We start from the raw sequence: 22,235 nt of genomic DNA on the forward strand, positions 1-22,235 counted from the left end.
AAGTCACTGTAGGAGACTCATTGTGTACATGTATAGAACTGTGTTAGCTTGGGGACCAGAGAAGGAACTGTCAGAGACAAGAATGTCACTGAATCAACAGGCAAGGGCAATGCAGTAGAAGCAGAGGGGAAGCTCAGTGAAGCCCAAGGTCAGAGAAAATGACTTTGGCCCATACGAGAGAGAAAAGATTGGGACGGATGTAAGGGAGGAACTGAGAAATCTCCAAGCACACCTTCTGCCAAACTACAACTACCACAAACTATCCCTCTGGGCATCTTTGCTTAGTGTCACCTCCGAGAGGGCTTAGGTAAAAACAAAGTGTGCCAAACAGCTATGCCAAACAAATTTACTCTTATAAGGCCGCTGAAGCTGGATTCTGAAATCCGCACTTCATATACTCTTATTTGTTTAATTTTGTTTACAGTAAAAATTCTTTTTGAAAACTCTTTGATCTTATCTCATCATCACTGAAGGCGTGCTGTTGCTGGGGGCGGCCAGGCTAACCCAAGACAAGTCGGCATTTGTCTGTTCTTGCTTGTGCTTCTCCCACATCCGAGTCCTTGACCCTCTGGTTATTTGAAGACAGCTACCATGTATTGTCCCGCCGTAAGTTTTTGCCTCTCCAAGTTAACCATAAGCAACTGCTCAACCTTTGCTCGTTTTTGTTCTGGGTCTTATACCCTATCCCATTACCCTCCCATCTCTCAGTAGTTAGGTATGTTACCCAGAACTGGTACAACATGCATCAGACATTGGAAGTATTAACTCCCTTGATCTGAAACTGTATTTCTGTTGACAAAGCCAAAGATCACACTGATTTTAGGGGTAGAGATTTGAAAGACAATCAATCAACTTTTTTTTTTTTTTTTAACATTGATTTATCTTTGAGAGACAGAGAGATAGAGCACAAGTGGGGGAGGGGCAGAAAGAGAATAAGACACAGAATCCGAAGCAGGCTCCAGGCTCTGAGCTGTCAGCACAGGGCCCGATGCGGGGCTCGAACTCACAAACTGAGTTCATGACTGAAGTCAGATGCTTAACTGACTGAGCCACTCAGGCACCCCCAGCGTTCTTCATTACTTGGTTTACTGCCTGGTGGGAACAATAGGCCAAATAGATATAACCAGATATAACCTAGTTCTTTGGAATTCTTTTATTTATTTATTTATTTTATTTTTGAGAGAGAGAGAGAGATGGAGTGCGAGTGGGGAAGAGACAAGAGAGAGAGGGAGACAGAATCCAAAGCAGGCTCCAGGCTCTGAGCCGTCAGCACAGAGCCTGATGTGGGGCTCAAACCCACAAACCGTGAGATCATGACCTGAACTGAAGTCGGACGCTCAACCTACTGAGCCACCCGGGTGCCCCTTTGGGAGTCTTCGAGGTCAAGTCCAGGAGGAAGCAAAAATACAAAGGATAGATCTCTTTGTGACTCTTATAGTATTTACCAGTGTCTGCTTTTTATTAAGATTCTGAGAGATGTATGTTAGGCTGTGAGTTCTTTGAAGGAGATCACTCCTTTCATTTTAATCTTGTCCACACAACATCTAAAAAGCGATAACCTTTTGACTTGCTTATCGCAGAAGTGTTTATCAAGTAGTTACATTTAATATTCTGCTTTAAAGTAAGTGTTTTCCTATGTTACTGAGCCCTTGGAATATCCTGTCCTTGTATGCCTAAGACCTTGGGCCACAGGGGGAGAGTTTAGCCTTACAATGTGACTTCTGGTGAATGTCTCTTTTTGTATACTTGGGGCCCTGGGACATGCTGTATCAGTTTGAGCAGTGGGTGGGTGCTGAACTCTTGATGGCTGAGTCAATCATATGGGCACTGGCTGCCTGCATGACTCATTCCCATTAAATCCCCTGGACACGAAGGTTCAGGTGAGTTTCCCTGGCTGGCAACAGTTTTCATAGGTCACGTATCATTGCTGAAAGAATTAAACACTGTCCCGTATTCTCTGTAGGAAGACAACCAAAAGCTTATGCCTGGTTTCTCCTGGACTCGGCAATATACATCTTTCCCTTTGCAGATTTTAATCTGTATCCTTTTATTGTAATAAACTACAAGCGTAAGTATAATGAGTCCTTCTAGTGAACCACTAAACCTGAAGGCAGTCTTGGGGTGCCTGGCTGGCTCAGTCAGGAGAGCATGCAACTCTTAATCTCAGGGTCGTGAGTTCAAGCCCCAAATTGGGCATAGAGCCTACTTAAAACAAAACCTGAAGGTAGTCTTGGGAATCCCTGACAAAGATATGTTAACATGGGACAAGAATAAAAATAGCATGTAATTTGGGTAAGAAACATTTAAGAGGCAATGAATTCCATAGTTGCTATTCTGTCCACTGTCAAATAACAGCATCTAGTAAAATCAGTGAAGATGTTTATAAAATAACTATTTGATGGTATTTTAACTAATTTGGATACCTTATCTCGTAAGGAATTTTGGTTATTTTTGTTTCAATCCACAATAAATATGAACACTTCAAAATAGGTTAAAATAAATTTTTATTAAAAATTTTTATTAAATGTTAGAAGAGATTTATACACAATTCACAAATTCTTTACAAAACAATCGCCAAACCTCATTCATTTGTAATTGTTTCTATACGCAGACTTGGAAATTTTGCAGTGAAATAGGGTTTACAAAATATTGTTTTAGAAAGTATCACAATGCTAATTTTAGGCAAAATAACATTTAAAACTGAAATCTTTGCACGTGAGCGAACTCTTAAACACCCGTATTCTTTATCCCAGTGACAAAGTAATGGGACAATGAACATTAAACTGACTTACTGAGGAACAGTGAGTAAGTATTCTGTAAACTTGCAAATTCACTCGTTTATTTATTACTTTGAGAAGCAGTGGTGTTCTAAGGTACTGACAACCAAACTACATACTCAAAGTGAATGCTAATCAAACTAACATTCAAATAATAAAGATAATGTTTCAAAGAGGCATCCCTTGTTGTTAAGATCTGTTAAAGGAGTCTTTATTACACTGAAGGCTTACAGTACAGGCCATAAACCCTGCAGGAGACAGTCTCTTCACAAAGAATGATAATTCATCCCTTTTAGAAGTACATATCATCTCTGTGGTAGTATTGCTGGGAAAAGAAAGATACGTGTTCCAAATATGATGGCAGCATACAAAAGTGGCCAGTAGTTTTGGTCTTTGTCCAAGAGGTACACTCTGTAGTTTAACAAAGCCTGGCTTTGAATCTTCAGTTCAAAAGCATCCTTCTTTTCCAAAAGCATGACTGCCCAACGGATGCCATTCCAGAGAGCGGAATCCTAACCGCCAACGGGAAAGGGATATGGCTCAACAAAGAAGAAAATAGTAACTGATTTACCTCAAAGATTAGGAAGCAAAATCAATGTCAAAGTATTTGAGATCACAAGGAATTTAAAAATTTAATGCTCTGAAAATTTCCCCCTGAGCTATGGATGCTTTTTATATATAGTTTCTAGTAAAACAGATGCATTCCATCATTCCAAGTTGTACTTATAAATGTTATGAATCTACGTGCTGAAAATAGATAAGTTATGTCTCCAGCAGCACAAAATGGTAGCTATTACATGTTGTGTGGAAATCTTTGGTGAAATGCAATCCTGCAGAAGCCTCATTATTTCGTTTCCCTCCTCCTAATGCTGCTAGAATCTTCAAGTAATTTTCAGAGGAGAAACCACAAGACCATAATGGAGGACCAGCAGACCATCCTGAAAAGAAAAAAAGTGTTTTGCAGTTATTTGAAAACCGGTTATGCAAACAATCAAGTCAAGTCAGATACGGTTTATTTTTCATAGCCCAACACTAATGTGAAATTCTTTGATTTAAAGAAAATAAAGGGTCCAAGTAAATAGACTTACTTATTCATTCACCTTATCACCAAATATTCCCTGTCACTGTGCCTTTTTAAATGACTCTCAAAGGTAATTCTGAAACTCCACAATTAGCCAGGGATGTTTGTGGCTAAACAGTTCTCTGAAAAGAACTCAAAGAGACACACCTTTCCTTCTGCGTGGACTACTTTCCCGAAAAAAGACTCAATTATCATAAAACACCATGGATCTGCTAAGAAATTAAACATTCATTTCCACATAAATGCAGCTCACTACCATTCACTGTTAAGAAAACTGTGGAACTCTTACCCATTTAATACATTATACATTTTAACTGTGCCTAAAAGACTGTTCACAACACAGTTTAACCTTTCTTTGATGTCTAGAGTCATCATTATGAACACTGAATACACTGTTCTGTAACACAGTGATGTCTTCGGTCTCTGGGCAACTTAACCCTACACTAAATGACTCCAGGTACTGTGTTTCTGAATCTTTTCATCTGCTCTTTTGGGTTTCTGTCTCCTCTTTTGATAACCAGGTCTTAATCCTTTGTGTTCTCACCAAGTCTGCATCCAGCAAGCAATCCACCTTTTAAAGGTGCTATTTCTTTCTTTCTTTAATGTTAATTTATTTTTGAGAGAGAGAGAGAGAGAGAGAGAGAGAGAGCGAGCGCAAGCGCACGAGCAGGGAAGGGGGCAGAGAGGAAGACAGAGGATCCCAGGCGGGCTCTGCGCTGACAGCAGAGAGATCATGACCTGCGATAGTGACCTGAGCTAGAAGTCAGGACACTTAACCAATTGAGCCACCCAGGAGCCCCTAAAGTGCTATTTCTAACCTACTATGAACTGGAAAATTAGCTAAAAAGTAAGTTGTTGGGGAGTATGCCATGAGCAATGGGCTGACCCTGAGCAACACAGAGGGGGAATGGTGACATGCACGCCTTGCATTTCCAATCACATTCTAGCTATTTCTCTCTTTGTTAAGCTTTTCCACGGCTCTACTTCCTCATCTCTCATTTATTACACAATTCACTGCAATCTGGATTCTGTTCCTGGCAACTCTAGTGAAAGCTCTCCAGAATTCTAGGAAAGGGTTCACAAATTCAAAGGCCTACCTACAAGGGCCAGGAAAGTAACATAGATGAATATGTGAGTTAAGCATGTGAGTCCATAGGGAAAGTGGAGACCACTGGTAAACCAGAGAGCAGATGTGTAGCTACAGGAATTTAAACTCAAAAATATTTACAACACAGTGAGCCATGTAAAACACAATTTCATACTATGTTTGGCCCATGGACCATCAGATCTATTCTAATTAGCCTAATCTAAGTAAATGAATTTATATTATAACACAAACAGATTCTATCAATGTTCTTACAAGAATACAAATTACATTTTACATGTTAATTTTTTGCATGTAGTTATTCATGTTTCAGAAATGAAAGCATCATTTGCAAAATATGACATGCTGAGATGTCAAACTGAAAATAGCTTACAAGTGGTTTTAAAACCTCAAAACAACTTCAATGTATGTATAAAATCACATTTTATGAAATGAAATAACTATAATTCAAGTCTCTATGTCTATTATATTTATATTCTATATACATAGATATAAATATTATTTGTATTTTGTAGTTAGAGATGTCTCTATCCATGGTCTTCTTGAACTATCCAAACAGAATGAGTCTTCTAAAATTTAAGTCAGAGTAGGTCACTTCTGTCCTTGGCTTAAATCTCTCCAAAAATAATTTCCCATATTAATTTCCCAATTAAAATCCAAAGTTCATACTATGGCCTATAAAGTCCTGCACATGGTTTTATTCTGACTGCCCCGATCTCAGCTCCCACCATTCTCCTCCCCTTTCCCGCAGAAGGTATATTATTCATTTAGCTGAGAGGTCCTGAGAGTCCATGAATCTTACATTGTTGTCAATGAGGACTTTAATTGTATTATAGGTTAAGTTCAGGGACTTGCTCATCTCTGAATCTCCCTACGTGTCTAGAATAGTGCTCTGTAAATATAATAAAACCTTGGGTTGTGAGTAACTTGTTTTGTGAGTGTTCTGCAAGATGAGCAAACATTTCTAATAAATTTTAACTTGATAAACGAGCGGTATCTTGCAATATGAGTAGTACATGATGCTGAACATCACAAGATCACAACTGAGCCAATGGCTCTACTCTCTCTCTCTCTCTCTCTCTCTCTCTCTGGGGGATTGTGGGTGATCATCTCCCATGCTCGGATCTTAGGCCACAGTGTTTGGCAGAAATCAGTGATTTTTCAGAACACTGGAAGGTACCCACACAACTGGCACTAGTGTATTTTTTGTCACTTCAAAGCACCTATGGACAGTCCTTTGCTTGTCCATACAAGAGTAAGCTTAGGAATGCTTTGCTTCATTCTAGGTCAGGCTGACTGCAGATATAGACCCTTTCGTCTGCTGCCTTATTGCCAGTTACATTAAATGCAGTATATGACAAAAGTTCATTAATACTGTACTATAGGCAACATCTGTGTGAGTATATACAACGGCCCCCATGCAGAAAAAGATTCCATTGAGCCAAAAGATAGCAGCGGTTCCATTAGTGATAGTGAAAGTCTTCCTACATAATAACCCTCCTCTCTCATCTCCCTCACACCAGCCACAAAGGTTTTCAAAGGTAAGTACAGGTTAATTTATTTTTCTTTATATTTTATGTTTTCCTTATTATTTTATATTATATTACAGTATTGTAATCATTCTGTATGAATATTTTGGGGTTGTGGAATGAATCATCTGAGTTTCCATTATTTCTTATGGGGAAATTCGCTTTTTTTATACAAGTGCTTTGGATTACAAAGATGTTTCCGAAATGAACTATGCTCGCAAACTAAGGCTTTACTGTATGTTTTAAAAAATATTTCTTTAAGAGACAGTACCCACAAGTAGGGGAGGGGCAGAGAGAGAAGGAGAGAGAATCCCAAGCAGGCTCCATGCTGTCAGTGCAGAGCCTTAACCAGGGCTTGATCCCATGACCTGTGAGATCATGATCTGAGCTGAGATCAAGAGTTGGCCACTTAACCAACTGAGGCAGCCAGGTTCTCCAGTAAATATTTTTTGAAGTAATATTTTCTACCTACTCCACTGGGATTTTACTCCTAGTTTCTTACATTTCTAATCAAGTAAGCTTAATTTTTTAAAAGATAATCATTTTCTAAGATTTTTGAAGTTTAACATTATAAAATTTTTAGGAAATGGCTTTGTTTATACCTCTAAGTATGCTTTAGTTATCAAAGAAATAATTTTGTTTCTATATTTTAGGAAGATTCTTTTAAACTGTTACTAAAATGTAGACAGTTGGCAAGGTACTATATTTCTAAAAATGTGTTAATAATAAATTGAATGATCACCTGAAAAAGTATTTGGTTACCCTTCTGTTAAGAGCCTGAGCTTTAAGTTCAAATTTTCAACAGTTGACTGTTGATTCTATGACTAACTAGCCAAGTGATCCTGGACAAGGTATGCAACCTCTGTACATCAATTTTCTAAATTATAAGATCCACCAATGGATGTTAGAATAGAGGGCCAAATTTGAAGAGAAACAGGATAACTGCATAGTTTCAAAGTATCTCCCCCCACATTATCAATTCCAAAGAGAAAAACCTACCAGTATTAAATATCTCCTGATGATACTCTGAGAATGGCACATCACTTGTATGTGATGTGCCAAAAACGCATAACCTCAATCTAGTCACGAGAAAACATCTGACAAACCCAAATGAAGGATAGTTTATAAAATAACTGACCAATACTCTTCAAAAGTATCAAAGTCATGAAAATAAGGAAGAACTGGAGAACTGGGAGAAGACAAGGAGACATGATGACTAAATACAATGTGGATCCTAGGACAGAGAAAGGACAACCATGGGAAAAGTAGCAAAATCCAATGTCTGCAGTTTTGTTAACAGTATTGTAACAATGTCAATATCTTAGTTTTGATGATTGTACTGTGGTCATGGAAGACGTTAACACTAAAGGATGCTGGGTGAGATCTACATAGGAACTTTCATACTATTTTGTAACTTTTCTCTAGGTCTTAAAGTATCTCAAAATAACATTTTAAAAAAGATAAAAGGAGATAGTAATTGTTATCTTTTTTAAAGTTTACTTATTTATTTTGAGAGAGAGAGAGAAAGAGAGAGACAGAGAGAGAGATGAAGAGTAAGCATGAGCAGGGGAGGGGCACAGAGAGGAGAGAATCCCAAGCAGGCTCTGCTATCAGCACAGAAGCCTATGCCAGGCTTGATCCCATGGAACTGTGAGATCACGACCTAAGCTAAAATCAAGAGTTGGACATCTAACTAACTGAGCCACCCAAGCACCCCATTAATTGTTATCTTTTAAGGTTGTCGTGAGGCTTACACAAGATAACACATGTTCTGGGGCACCTGGTTGGCTCAGTCAGTGGAGTGTGACTCTTGATCCCAGGGTTGTGGGTTTGAGCCCCATGTTGGGTATAGAGATTACTTAGCTCAAGAAATGTTAATTATTAGTGGTATTGTCTTTTTCTGAGCTCTAAGCAATTTCACATCATATATGTGTTTTTCCTTAATTAGTCTGGCAGGCTTATCAATGGATTTCCCTTTTTCTTTTCACTTTTCAACCCAAATAACTTCAAGACTAAGTCCTAACACCATTTCATTCTATCACTAAGCTGGCTATGTTGCAAAAATAATTACATTCCATGCAACTTCATGTCCTTTTTCTTGCTCAAGGAAAAGCCAGCTATGTTTTTCAAAGAAACAGAAAGGTGACAAAGTCCTCTTTCTTCTTTGTAAATCACATATAAAATTCAAGTTAATAATGACAGCCATTAAAAAAAAGTAATGGTCCCCAATCATGGTATGCTAATTACTTTTGTTACTCTGACAAACTGTTATCACAACTAAAGTATACCTATAAAACTAAAAGATAATTACAACCTATAATATTGCAGTAAAGAACAGTTAACCTTGGAGCATCTTTCTAATACTCAATTACATATAAGTTTCATCAGCAAAATTACAAAATTTGTAATTTCTTTAAAAAATCCAAATACTGGGGCACCTGGGTGGCTCAGTCAGTTGAGTGTCTGACTCTTGATTTCAGCTTAGAGTCGTGATCCTATGGTTGTGGGATCGAGCCCTACATCAGGGTTTGCGCTGAGTGTGGGGCCTGCTTGGGATTCTCTTTATCCCTCTCTCTCTCTCTCTCTGCCTGCCCTCTGCTCAAGCATGCTTTCTCTCTCTCTCTCTCAAAAAAAAAAAAAAAAAAAAAAAAAAAGAAATCCAAATGCCATTTAAAAAGTTATGAAAAACTGTGAATGACCATGAAATGGCAATTAGTATTAATTTGGAGGTTACAATAAAATATTAATGAGTAAGCAAATCTGCATTGATCAGCTGTATATTCTTTTGGGCCCTACTTAGTTCGCTCACTATCATGTCTGAGATTCATCCATGTTGATGTATATGGTAGTTGTATTAAATTGTATGTATATGTCACAATTTTTTACTCATTTTTTGTTGGGCATATGGGTTGCTTCCGGTTTGTGGCTATCATGATCAAACTATTATCAACTACCTTGTACATGTCTTGTGGTAGACATAACACTCATTTCTATTGAGTCTATACTCGGGAATGGAATTGCTGGGGAATAGGGTGTACATCCACGGCTTTAGTAGGTACCACCAAAAGAACCCCCACGTGGCCGAACCAGTTCACACCCCCACTAACCACGCACATACATTCTAGTTGCTCCACACCCACACCAACACTTAGATTGTGAGGCTTTTGCATTTTGCTAGGTCAACTTGGCCAAACTGGAACTATGTTTCCCCAAATCCCTTCCCTGTTAGGTTAGCCAAGAGAGATTTGTGTAAGATAAGATGTGCCAAGTGGAAGGAGGCAGAAGCCATTATGCTCAGGTCATCATAGAGCACCCGATGCTCGTTCAGCTTATACACACTGTTGCTGGTATGCTGGCTCACATTGTAGGGACAGGAAGGCAGCCAGGCCTGCCACTAATTCCTCTTGCTCCCACAAGAGCTCCACCTTCAGCTTCTCTGAGTTCTGGGCCAAAGACCACCAGCTTTGTCTACAGATCACCCATGTCACTGAAGATGGAACTGATGAGACACACATTCCAGTTTCTCCTTACAGGTTCCAATTTATTCTCACTATTCCCCACTCATGACGGTCTTTTCTTCCAATTGCTGCCCTGTTGATTTACAATGACTACTGGTCCATAGGCACTATCTTTCAATACACTTCTTCACCGGCCCCTGCAGTTGTTTAAGGTATAATTCTGTAATATTCATTTGGGTTCTATTTCTCCAATGGAATCCTAACTGTTAAAACTGATGAATCCAGGGGTGCCTGGGTGGCTCAGTCAGTTAAGTGTCCGACTCTTGATTTTAGCTCAGGTCATGATCTCAGGGTTCGGGAGATCGAGCCCCTTTTTGGGCTCTGCGCTGACAGGGCAGAGCCTGTGTGCAATTCTCTCTCTCTCTGCCCCTCCCCTGCTCACTTGCTCTCAAAATAAATAAACTTAAGGGGCACCTGGGGCTCATGTGGTTAAGCATCCAACCCCGGCTCAGGTCATGATCTCACAGTTCCTGAATTTGAGCCCCATGTTAGGCTCTGTGCTGACAGCTCAGAGCCCGGAGCCTGCTTCAGATTCTGTGTCTCCCTCTCTCTCTGCCCTGCCCCTGCTCACACTCTCTCTGTCTCTCAAAAATAAATAATAAACGTTAAAAAAATAAAATAAGAATCGGGGCGCCTGGGTGGCTTGGTTGGTTAAGCGTCCGACTTCGGCTCAGGTCACGATCTCACGGTCCGTGGGTTTGAGCCCCGCATCAGGCTCTGTGCTGACAGCTCAGAGCCTGGAGCCTGTTTCATATTCTGTGTCTTCCTCTCTCTCTGCCCCTCCCCTGTTCATGCTCTGTCTCTCTCTGTCTCAAAAATAAATAAACGTTAAAAAAAAAATTTTTTTTTAAATAAAAAATAAAATAAAAATAAATAAACTTAAAAAAAAATAAAACAAAAAACTGGTGAATCCAGGTAAAGCATAGATGAATGTTCACTGTGCTATTTCTATGACTTTCCTAAAGGTTTAAAAAATTTTCAAAGTATAGAGGTGGCTGGGTGGCTCAGTTGGCTGAGCATCCACTTCAGCTCTGATCATGATCTCAGTTTATGAGTATGAGCCCCACATTGGGCTCACTCCTGTTGGCATGGAGCCTGCTTTGGATCTTCTGACCCCCTCTCTCTCTACCCCTCCCCTGCTTGTGTTCTCTGTCTCTCTCTCTCTCAAATAAATAAACATTAAAAAAATTTTTTTTCAGAGTACAAAGATTAATATAACACCTTTGTAACCAGTACTCAGTTTTATTGAGTATTAACACTTTCCTTTGTTTCAAATTTCTTTTTAAAGTGATGTGAATTTTACATCTTCCTATCTGAAAGAATAAAGTGTTACCAATCCTCATTAAATCTGAGTGGTGGGTGCAAGGAAATCTGTAGCAAATTGGTAAAAAGAAAACCATGCAAAAAATAAATAAAATTCTCCATAATAGACCAGTCATTAGGCTGCAGAAATTTCGGCCATATTTCTTTACAGGTTGGTGGTAAAGTACAGCCACAAAAATCATATCAAAATATATCAATTCTTTGTTTCCTATCGAAGAAAACATACACCTTCCCTATGATCCAACAATTCCACTGCTAGTTAGTTGTCCAAAGTAAGTGAAAGCAAAACTGATTTAAAAAGATGAGGAGGAAGAAAATGTATACTTGTGTTCATAGCTACTTTATTTGTATTTTTTTATTAAAATGTTTTATTTATTTTTGAGAGAGTACAAGCAGGGGAAAGGAAGAGACAGGGGGACACAACATCCAAAGCAGGCTCTGCATTGACAGCAGTGAGCCAGATGTGGAGCTCGAACTCACAAACTGCGAGATCATAACCTGAGCTCAAGTTGGACGCTCAACCGACTGAGCTACCAGATGCCCTGCTACTTTATTTGCATTAGCCAAAAAGGGGAAATAACCCAAGTGTCCATGAATAGGAAAATGGATAAAATATGGCATGTTATACAATGAAATACTATGCAGCAATGAAAAGAAACAAACTATTGCTACATGTAACCACATGGATAAATTTCAATATGAGGGATGAAAGATGCCAGACACAAAAGAGTACTTGATTCCACTTACATGACATTCCAGAATAAACAAAATTAATCTATGGTAAACATAGGTATAAATATTTATGATTCTGGATTAGGAAATGGTTTCTCAGATATGACACCAAATACAGAAGGAACAAGGGGTGTCTGGGTGGCTCAGTTGGTGAAACGACCGACTCTTGATCTGAGCTCAGGTCATGATCTCGTGGTTCCTGAGTTCAAGCCCTGTGTCGGGCTCTGTGCTGACAGGGCAGAGCATGCTTGGGATTCTCTCTCTCCTCTCTCTCTGCTCCTCCCTTGTTCACATATACTTGTGCGTGCGCGCGCTCTCTCTCAAAATAAATAAATAAATAAATACATACATAAATAAACTCAAAAAAAAAAAACCAAAAAACAAAAAACCAAAAAAAAAAAAAAGACCAAAACCAGAAGGAGCAAAAGGAAAACCAGATAAAATGCACTTCATTATAAACACTTTGTGTTTCAAAGGTCATCACAAAGAAAATGAAAAGACAACCCACTGAATGGGAGAAAATTTTTACAAATCAGATATCTGATAGTGGATGAGTATACAGAAGATATGAAAAACTCTTATAACTCAATAATAAAAATCCCCAATTTTTAAAAATGGGCAAAGGTTCTAAATAGAAATTTCTCCAACGATATACAAATGGCCAGTAAACACACGAAAAGATCCTCAACATGATTAGTCATCAGGGAAATAAAATCAAAACCACTACGAGATGCCACTGCACACCCAATAGGATGGCTATAATCAAACAAACCGAGGGGTGTCTGAGTGGCTCAGTCGGTCAAGCGTCCGACTCTTGATTTTGGCTCAGGTCTGTCTCTCGCTCTCTCTCTCTGCCCCTTCCCCTCTTGCACTCTCTCTCTCAAAATACATAAACTTAAAAAAAAAAAAAAAAAAAGAAAATTATGGAACCTTTATTAAAACCGTTGATAACATTTCTTTCATTAAACAACGTGCCTGTCAGGCAGAAGTACGATAAAGTCTAGGACCCACCTGCATTGCTGCATCACCAATCGCACGTCGGATCTCCCTTAGGGTCTGATACTGCTCCAACAAGTGATCGCCACAGATGATATCTACCTGTGGGCAAATAAGAGTATCAGATTGCTTTCCTGCTTCAAAAAACCATATGAAAAAAATTAAGTAAAACCTACATAGTTATTTCCAAACTAGACTTTGCTATTTTATTTTAGACAGATTAAACACTCTCAAGACATATTTTAAAAACTTGCTATAAAAATAAAGTAAAATGGAAGGGGTATTAGAAGACATAGCAGGATAATAGTATAGTACAGCAGGCACTCAAAATGTTCCCTTGAATCTCTGAGAATAAATAAAATCACATTTGATATATTCAGCATAAGGCAGCACGGGAAGGTACATTTTTTTAAGTTCCACGCTAACATTGTTAAAAGGGCATATGATACTTAAAAAGGCTTTTAGTTACTTGAATAATTCTCTTATAAGGACTATCTCACTTTCCAACAATGAAGAGTCTAACAGTGACATCAAGTGCACACTAAGGGAGCTGTTTTATGAATGGAACATCTTAAGATTTTTTAGTTCTTTGGGAAGTCAAAGTTCTAAGATAAATCTTTTATGGTGAATGCTCTAGTAAGAATGATATTCAGTGACATACTACAAGGGAGTAAGATTCCAGTATACTTACTTGCTAAGACAGAAATGCAAATCTTCAATCTTTCTTTGTCTTTCAAGGAGTGCTCCTTTCCCATTGCCTTAAAATGGGGTCAGGTTCTTGATGTCTTATTCATATAGATCCCTTCATTGACTACATCTCCTAACGTCACTGTTTAGTTTATGGTGTGACAGTTCTTCTTGTCCTCTAACCCAGAATAGAATATCACCTCTGACTCTTAGTTCTCCTTTCCCTTTCTTCTCATACGCAATCAGTTAAAAAGTCCTGCGGCTTCTTTCTTCATAATACCTCTCAGTGTTCCTAGCATCCTTTCAGCGGCTACCCCTGGGCTTAAAGCTGAAATCCCCTTCTAACCAGATCTTCCTACTTTCAAATTCTGTTTACTCTAAAATTCCTGTCCAATGCCAACGTTATTAATCTCCTTGAAAGCTTCAGCATAGGTGGGGAAGAATCATAAAAGCAGTTGAATTTCACTGAGAAGCCACTATGTATACCATATGTTATACTATGTATATAATCTTCACATTCTTGTGAGCTAGGTATTATAATGCCCAATTTACAGATAAAAATACTAAGAGGTAAAGACATTTAACTTTCCTAAAGTCGCAAAGCTAGTAACTAGTAAAGTCCAGATCTAAACCCAGGTCTGTCCCCAGGTCTATCTTTCTCCAAAGCCTAAGTGCTCATCAGGGGTTAGCAAACTTGTTCTATAAAGGGGTAGACACTAAATATATTAGGCTTTGTAGGCCCTAGGATCTCTGTCATAGCTTCTCAAATCTGCCACAATAGCATGAAAACAGCCTTAGTATGGCTGCGTTCCAATGAAATTTTATTTATAAAAACAGATGGCAGGCTAGATCTAGCCTATGGGCCAGTTTGTCAACGCACATGCTAGATCTTAAGGCATAAACTCCAATTAGTACCAACTTTAAAAAAAAAAAAAAGATTTTTAAAAAGTAATCTCTACACCCAATGTGGGGCTCGAACCCACAACCCCGAGATCAAGGGTCACATGCTCCACTGACTGAGCCAGCAAGGTGCCCCCAATTAGTACCAGCTTTTGTGTCTCACACCTACTAGTTTCAACATTGGCAGAGCAAGCCTTGTTTGCAAGATGATTTGAAAGCTATGATAGACTATTTTGTGCACAGACCTCAGATCCATGAAAAACTAAAGAATTTGGAAACTATCATCATGTTTTGATTAAGTATTCAGCAATCCAGAGACCATCACTCTTCATGGGCTTCTCCCCATGGTATACATTTATGGTCTGGTTACTGTATTTTTCTTTTCAACTTAATCTTAACCCCCAGAAGTTGGCAGTTACTAACAGTTTGATGTGGATGGCCCTAGATGCTATGTGCCCATGTGGGATTTTTGTTTTGTTTTTTAAACATGGGATCATGAGAGAGCCCGCGTAGCTCAGTCGGTTAAGTGTCCAACTCTGGCTCAGGTCATGATCTCACAGCTCATGGGTTCGAGCCCTGTATCAGGCTCTGTGCAGACAGCTTGGAGCCTAGAACCTACTTTGGATTCTGTCTCCCTCTCCCCCTGCCCCTCCCTTGCTTGCGTTCTGTCTCTCTCAAAAACAAACATTAAAAAAATTAACAAAAAATAAAAAATGGGATCAAGCCACGTAAACTGTTCTACAACTTATTTAAAAACCAAAAAGCCTTAGGGATGCCTGGGTGGCTCAGTCGGTTGAGCATCCGTCTTCGACTCAGGTCATGATCTCACAGTCCGTGAGTTCGAGCCCTGTGTCAGGCTCTGTGCTGACAGCTCAGAGCCTGGAGCCTGCTTCCTATTCTGTGTCTCCTTCTCTCTCTGACCCTCCCCCGCTCATGCTTTGTCTCTCTCCCTGTCAAAAATAAATAAATATTAAAAAAAAATTTTTAAAACCCCAAAAAACCTTAATATAGCATAGACATCTCTGAAGTACAAGGTTACCTCTAATAGCTACATTGTGTTCCACTGTATAAATATGTCATAACTTTTTATATTTATTTTTTATTTTAGAAAGAGCACAAGTAGGGGAAAGAGAGAATCTTAAACAGGCTCCATGCTCAGCATGGAGCCCAAGGCGGACCTCGATCCCATGACCCTGGGATCATGACCTGTACTGGAATCAAGAGTTGGACAATCAACTGAGCCATCCAGGTGCCCCTGAATATGTCATAATCTATAAACCCATTTCCCTGATAAACATTTAAATTGCTTCTGATTTTACCATACTGATTTTTAAAAGTTACCTGACTGTAAATATTTCATAAATTACTTCATTCAGAGTCACATCTCTGGGTTCCCACAAACATGACCCACATATTTGGTAGTTTGTAGATGGACTCACGGACTCAGCAACACAGCAAGGATATGTGGCCAGATCAGCAAGGGAAAAAGATGTAGGTGGAGTCTGGACAAATCCACACACAGGCTTCCTATGGTCCCCCTCTCGGTTCAGGAGAAGATACACCCAGAGTACTCCTTTTCCTAGCACTGGAAATGCAGCCCACTTGTGCAATGTTTCTGCCCAGGGAAGCCCATTTGAATTTCAGAGTACAGGGTTTTTACTGAGGGCTGTTCATGTTGGCATTCTCTGCCTGTAACAAGTACTAAGCTCCAGACTCCCAGAAGGAAAGCAGGTATTCATCACAGATCCATTGTATGGTGTAGGCATGGTGAAACACCCTTACTGGGAACTTTCTGCAAGCCAAAATGCTAGGTAGGCAAGGGCCAACTGTAGAAGCAGTCCCTTCTAAAGAGAGCAGCCTCAGGTTTGCTTATTAACTCTTTTCCTGTATAATCTTTCTACCCCTGGAGTAGCTAAGTCTCAGGCAGAAAGGTTAACTGTAATATTTCTAACCTCAGAGCAGAAATCAGACTGTGAGGGTAGTCTAAGAAGGCAGGAAAAACCTGTATCTTTTTTTTTTTTTTTAAACCCATATAAAAAAAATTTTCAACGTTTATTTTTGAGACAGAGAGAGAGAGACAGTGTGCAAGCAGGGGAGGGGTGGAGAGAGACAGAGACACAGAATCGAAAGCAGGCTCCAGGCTCTGAGCTGTCAGCACAGAGACCAACGTGGGGCTTGAATTCATGAACCCTAAGATCATGACCTGAGCTGAAGTTGGACGCTTAACCGACTGAGCCACTGAGGGGCCCCAAACCACCCCCCCCCCCTTTTTTTTTTTTACAAGCAAGATCACACTACAGATTCCAAGATAGGATTTTTCACTGAATGAGCTAGTAGCATACTTGTTCACACATGCTCTTCTTTGACAGAAAGTCTTTTTTCTTCGTCTGGCAAATTCCTATACATTCTTCAAGTCCATTCTTTGACTCCTCCAGAGTTAAATCATTCACTCTTGCACTCTTGTCACACTCACCATATCCTATTATCATTCAGTTGTTTTCTTGTATATCTTCCCTACAAGCAAGTCCCTTGGTGGCATAAATTTTCTCTCTCATCTTTGTACTCTTAAGGCCAAGTACATAGATGCTCAATTTAGCATCAATAGGTAATAAATAAATGGTAGGGACATACAATATGATGCATTAGAGTCTGTTTAAAAATTGATTTGGAAACAATTTAATAGTAAGGTTAAGTTCATATCCTAAATAAATAATAACCTATCTTTTAGGATGGAATTAATTATGGTAGGATTAACAATAAAATCTAACATCACTTATTCTACATAAAGAATTTTTAGTGATCAATGTGATGTTTATTTTCTAAGTCTCGTTTCATAAAACAAAAATAAGATCTGACGATCAAACAATGTATGCAGGAACACAAGAGTAGCTATAAGACAAAATAAAATAAGACATGAGTTCAATATACCATTGACTCAACCACAGTAATCCAGAGGTACTCGGATTTCTATGTGATGGAATCTATCCAGACAATTACTGATTTCTGATTTTGAAGTAACTTAAATCTCTTGTAAGAATACATGATCTGTATTTTTTTAATCAGAATTGTCTTCCTTTTTTATTTTGGTATGCCACAAATAACTTTTAAGGTAGTTTATTACTTAACAGTCCTGTAGTAATCATTCATTCCTGCTAGAAATAACCCTAAGTGAAGGCCACATACCTATAAACAGAGCACACATTTCCTACTTGGGAATAACTGGTTTAAAGAAGATCAGCACAGCAGGCTCAAGTGACTGGGTTCACCAAGCATTTTGTTTTGATTAATGGTTAACTAGCTCAATGTTCTGTTCGTATTAGAAGTAACTCTTGTTTACTCTCTCTTGTATTTAGAAGGTCTAAACAATTTTAGTCACAATCTGCATATTTGATAGTTCTCTGTTCCATCATTTCAACATTTTGGTGAAATAGTAATTTATAAGTGTTGCCACCTATATAGTCCCTGAATAGGAAAGAAATATTTACCGAGAAAGCCAAGAACTGACAGAAAGTTAAATGTTGAAGACAAATTTTATATAATTTTATTTCAGGGGTGCCGGGGTGGCTCAGTTGGTTGAGCATCTGACTTCAGCTCAGATCATGATCTTGCAGTTCATGAGTTCGAGCTCCACATCAGGCTCACTGCTGTCAACACAAAGCCTGCTTTGGATCCTCTGTCCCCCTCTCTCTGACCCTCCCCCACTTGCAGTCTCTCTCTCTCTCTCTCTCAAAAATAAACATGTATATACACACACACATATATATATATTATATATGTGTGTGTGTATATATGTATATATATGTATATATATAAAATTTTATTTCAAAATGCTGAAAGCCTTGAATTCTATGATATGCAAGAAAAAACCTACATTTTTACACAGCCAAACCAATTTGGCAACCACATTTCTTAAAACACCACATGTGAAACTTATAAATGGTAATTCTGTTCTGATCAGTATCTAGCCACAGAGGAAGTAATCTATACCCTACAGAAAGCCCTCTTGGGTGGCATTTCTTACTTTATATAATCAGGTGCCACTCTTCTGAATTCTGCTTTTAGAAATAATAGACTGTTATGGGATCACTTACAATTCTTTGTCCAGGGGTCTCTAATAAGTTACCTTTTTTTTTTTTTTTTTTAATATTTATTTTTGAGACAAAGAGAGAGACAGAGACAGAATGTGAGCGGGGAAGGGGCAGAGAAAGAGGGAGACACAGAATCTGAAATAGGCTCCAGGCTCGGAGCTGCCAGCACACAGCCCAACTCTAGGCTCGAACTCACGAACTGCGAGATCACGACCTGAGCCGAAGTTGGACACTTAACCGAATGAGCCACCCAGGCGCCCCATCTAGTTAGTTACCAGAAGACTAGCAATAACCTCAGGTAAGCTGTGGCTACAAGGTGGCCAGGTAAGTTATTTCCAGTTTTCAGTTGCCATGAGAAATATCTGTTAACTTAATAGCAAATAGTGTTTTAAATAAAAATTATTTCTTCAAATTTTACACATGATGGAGAACAAAATCCTCTTTAAAATTTAAGTAATGACAGAGCAAAACTATATAGATGTGCGTTGTCAGTGACCCACATTCTATTTAGACTTTATGTTCAACAATACATGAGGTTCGAGTTTCTACCTTATAACAAGAACATACTACATGGCTAGAATGGGAGATCTTTCCTAATGCTCAAAAAACAAATAGGGTCTCTATTAGACAGCTATCTCACTTTTCTAGGTGTCTTGGACCTAGCTTGTCACAAACGCAAGGATGTCCTCTGAAGAGAAGAGGATGGGTGATAAACAACCTTCTGCACTATCAAAGAGACAGCCTTGGGGAACCGAGGCTCGTATCCTCAGCTCTTCTCTGACACTGACAGGTAGTCAGTCACCAATGCCAGTGAGAAGCAGACAGTTGGTCAAATGTGATTCAAGTGGGGCTGGAATCACTGTGTCCCAATATTTAATTAGCATTTACATTATCTACATATCATAAAAGCCACAGCATGCAATCCTTTTTAGCATTTCTTCAGTATACTAAAGGTAATCTCACAGCTTCATCTGTCCTTTTACACACATATACTCTACCTGACAAGCTGGATCAAGACCCATTTTTCTTCTGAGGAATTTTTCTACATGCCCAATAGTTGCTTCTCCAGAAACTCGGACAAACTTCTTTTCCAAGGGCTACAAAAATAAACATAAATAAATATTTTCAGAATAAATACATATAATGTATAAATCATAAAGCAAATTTTATAATAAAGATGTTCAACAGATTTATGAAAAAAATTACTATGAAATTTGAGCTCATTTACCTACCAAAGAAGAAAAAAGGAATTTTTGCTTAGCTTCCCCTCTGAAAAGTATGTCAATAATTTTTTTTAATAGAAAAGCTTACTGGTTTAATACCTCATCAAAAATAAAACTTAAGAGTAAAATGTATTGACAGAGAGAGAATATCTAAGACTAAATTATGTCTAAAACAATCTAGCATCCTCAACAAAAAAACTGCAAGGGAAAAAAAGAACAAGATGGAGAAGGAACGTCTAGACTGAAAAAGATGTGAACAATATAAATAAGAGATATGTCAACCAATTACAATGTATGGATCGCATTTGGGTCCTGATTTAAACAAACCTATACAATAATTTTCATGAGATAATTTTGGAAATTTAAGTAGCATGTGGATATTTGATTAAGGAATTACTATTAGTTTTCAAAACTGTAGTATCCCTATTCTGTTTGTAAAAAGTCCTTATCTCTTAGAAACAAATCTGATTATTTACTGATAAAAATGTCTCAGATTTGCTTTAAAATTGTGAGAAGTGGTGAAGACATAGATGAAACGAGATTGGCCGTGAGTTTATAATTACTGAAGCTGAGCGTGTACATGGGCATTCATTTTACCATTCTGTCTATTTCTGTGTAAGTGTGAAATTTTCCAAAATAAACGGTTTTCTTTTTTAAGAGGAAAATAAAAAGACTGACATCTAGACATATGTGGCTGGAATCTGATCCGATGGTCTAAGGTGATAGGGGAGACGCCACAGTGTCTTAAAGGAAAAGCTAACACTTAGCCAGGCACTCCATCTCCAAGGCAGTTTTAAGGATGTTACTCTCTAACACAAAGGAAAAGCTGAGGTCATCAGAACTAAAAGAGTACCTTTTAGGAATACATGAACAATAGATTAGGTGCACGTTTGTCTCAAATGACAGCACTCAAGCTTTCTTATCTGTAGTTTGGTTCCTTAAGATATTCCCTTATAGTAACGCTACCCCTTATTACCACAGTGCAGCAGACAGCATAGGTGTTAAGCACAGATACTCCAGAAACAGACCCCCTGCGTTTAAACCCTGGTTCTGCCATTGTCTAGCCCTAAGTCTTTGGGCAAGATGATGAACCTTTCTGTCCCCATTTGTGAAAGAGATAATAATAGCACCTACTACATCTCACAGATTTTATCAAGAGGAAGGTGAGTTAATGTATGTAAATAACTATTAACAATTCCTGGCACATATTTACTACTGGTGTGTTGTGATCATTTCACTCTTTATGTAAAAGAACTTGACTCTTACATAAGAAAGTCTATATAAGAGACCCTCATCCCATGGTTATGGGATACTGATTCAATCTAGACAAAAACGGCAGTTTCACGCTCTTTTATTGTAAGTACAGGAATCATCTCACAAAGCTAAAGCAGTCTAAGGAGGTACAGCCGTGCCCCAGGTGGAGTCCCCAAGAAAATATCTCATTGTAGGTGGCACTGGTTAGCATAAGAATCCTATCAAGGACCTTGAGAAGCTGCTATTCTGAATTATCTAGCTATGCTTGTCTGGCAACCAGTGTTTTTTTTTTTTGTTTTTTTTTTTTGTTTTTTGTTTTGTTTTGTTTTGTTTTTTTTTTTGAGAAAGAGCAAATGAGTGGGGTAGATGGACAGAGGGAGAGAGAATCTTCAGCATGCTCCACAACTCAGCATGGAGCTGGACACAGGGCTTGATCCCACAACCCTGGGATCATGACCTGAGCGGAAATCAAAAGTCAGACGCTCAGCTGAACTAGAGAGCATTTCTGAAGGTTAATTCCCTGGGCTTACCTCAGGTATACCAGCAGAGGACAGTCCAATTTCTCTCATTTCTAAATTCTTAGTGAACACCTCACCCCAGGCGTTTGTTAAAATTAATCCAACTTAGCTAAAGTTATAAATACTATTACTTTTTACCTTTTTAAAAAATGTTTATTTTTGAGAGAGTGAGCGAGCATCAGAGGGACAGAGAGAGAGAGAGAGAGAGAGAGAGACAGAGAATTGAAAGTAGGCTCTGTGATAATAGCAGAGAGCCTGATGTGGGGCTTGAACTCACCAACTGTGAGATCATGACCAAGCTGAAGTCAGATGGCTTAACTGCCTGAGCCACCCACCCAGATGCCCCAATACTGTACTTTTTAGATCACCTAGAACAGAATTATGAGATCTGCCAACACCTGAAAGAGAAAAAAAACGTGTCTTGGCTTTCAAAGCCAGGGTTCTCATGTGGCTGACTTAGTCCTCATGCCCCAGGTTCACAAGTTAACTGGATTTTTCCTCCAT

At 38.7% G+C, this 22,235-nt stretch overlaps 1 protein-coding gene across 2 annotated transcripts in view; it reads right to left on the minus strand.

Annotated features, from left to right (window-relative positions):
• Positions 1-2,487: 2,487 nt before the first annotated feature.
• The window catches only part of PCGF6 (polycomb group ring finger 6), a 37,977-nt gene continuing 18,229 nt past the window's right edge, over positions 2,488-22,235 (minus strand). The window contains exons 8-10 of one of the 2 annotated variants that reach the window (XM_053909895.1): positions 19,735-19,833; positions 13,077-13,159; positions 2,488-3,715 (exon numbers count right to left, since the gene is read on the minus strand). In XM_053909895.1, coding sequence (XP_053765870.1) covers positions 13,115-13,159; positions 19,735-19,833 — 144 coding nt within the window. In that variant the 3' untranslated portion in view covers positions 2,488-3,715; positions 13,077-13,114. Of the gene's footprint in view, positions 3,716-13,076; positions 13,164-19,734; positions 19,834-22,235 lie in introns of both variants that reach the window. The other variant, XM_053909894.1, reaches the window with a different exon arrangement.

This window comes from Panthera pardus, unplaced genomic scaffold, assembly GCF_024362965.1.
Source record: "Panthera pardus isolate Hobbes unplaced genomic scaffold, ASM2436296v1 HiC_scaffold_22, whole genome shotgun sequence".
NCBI classification, from domain to species: domain Eukaryota; kingdom Metazoa; phylum Chordata; class Mammalia; order Carnivora; family Felidae; genus Panthera; species Panthera pardus.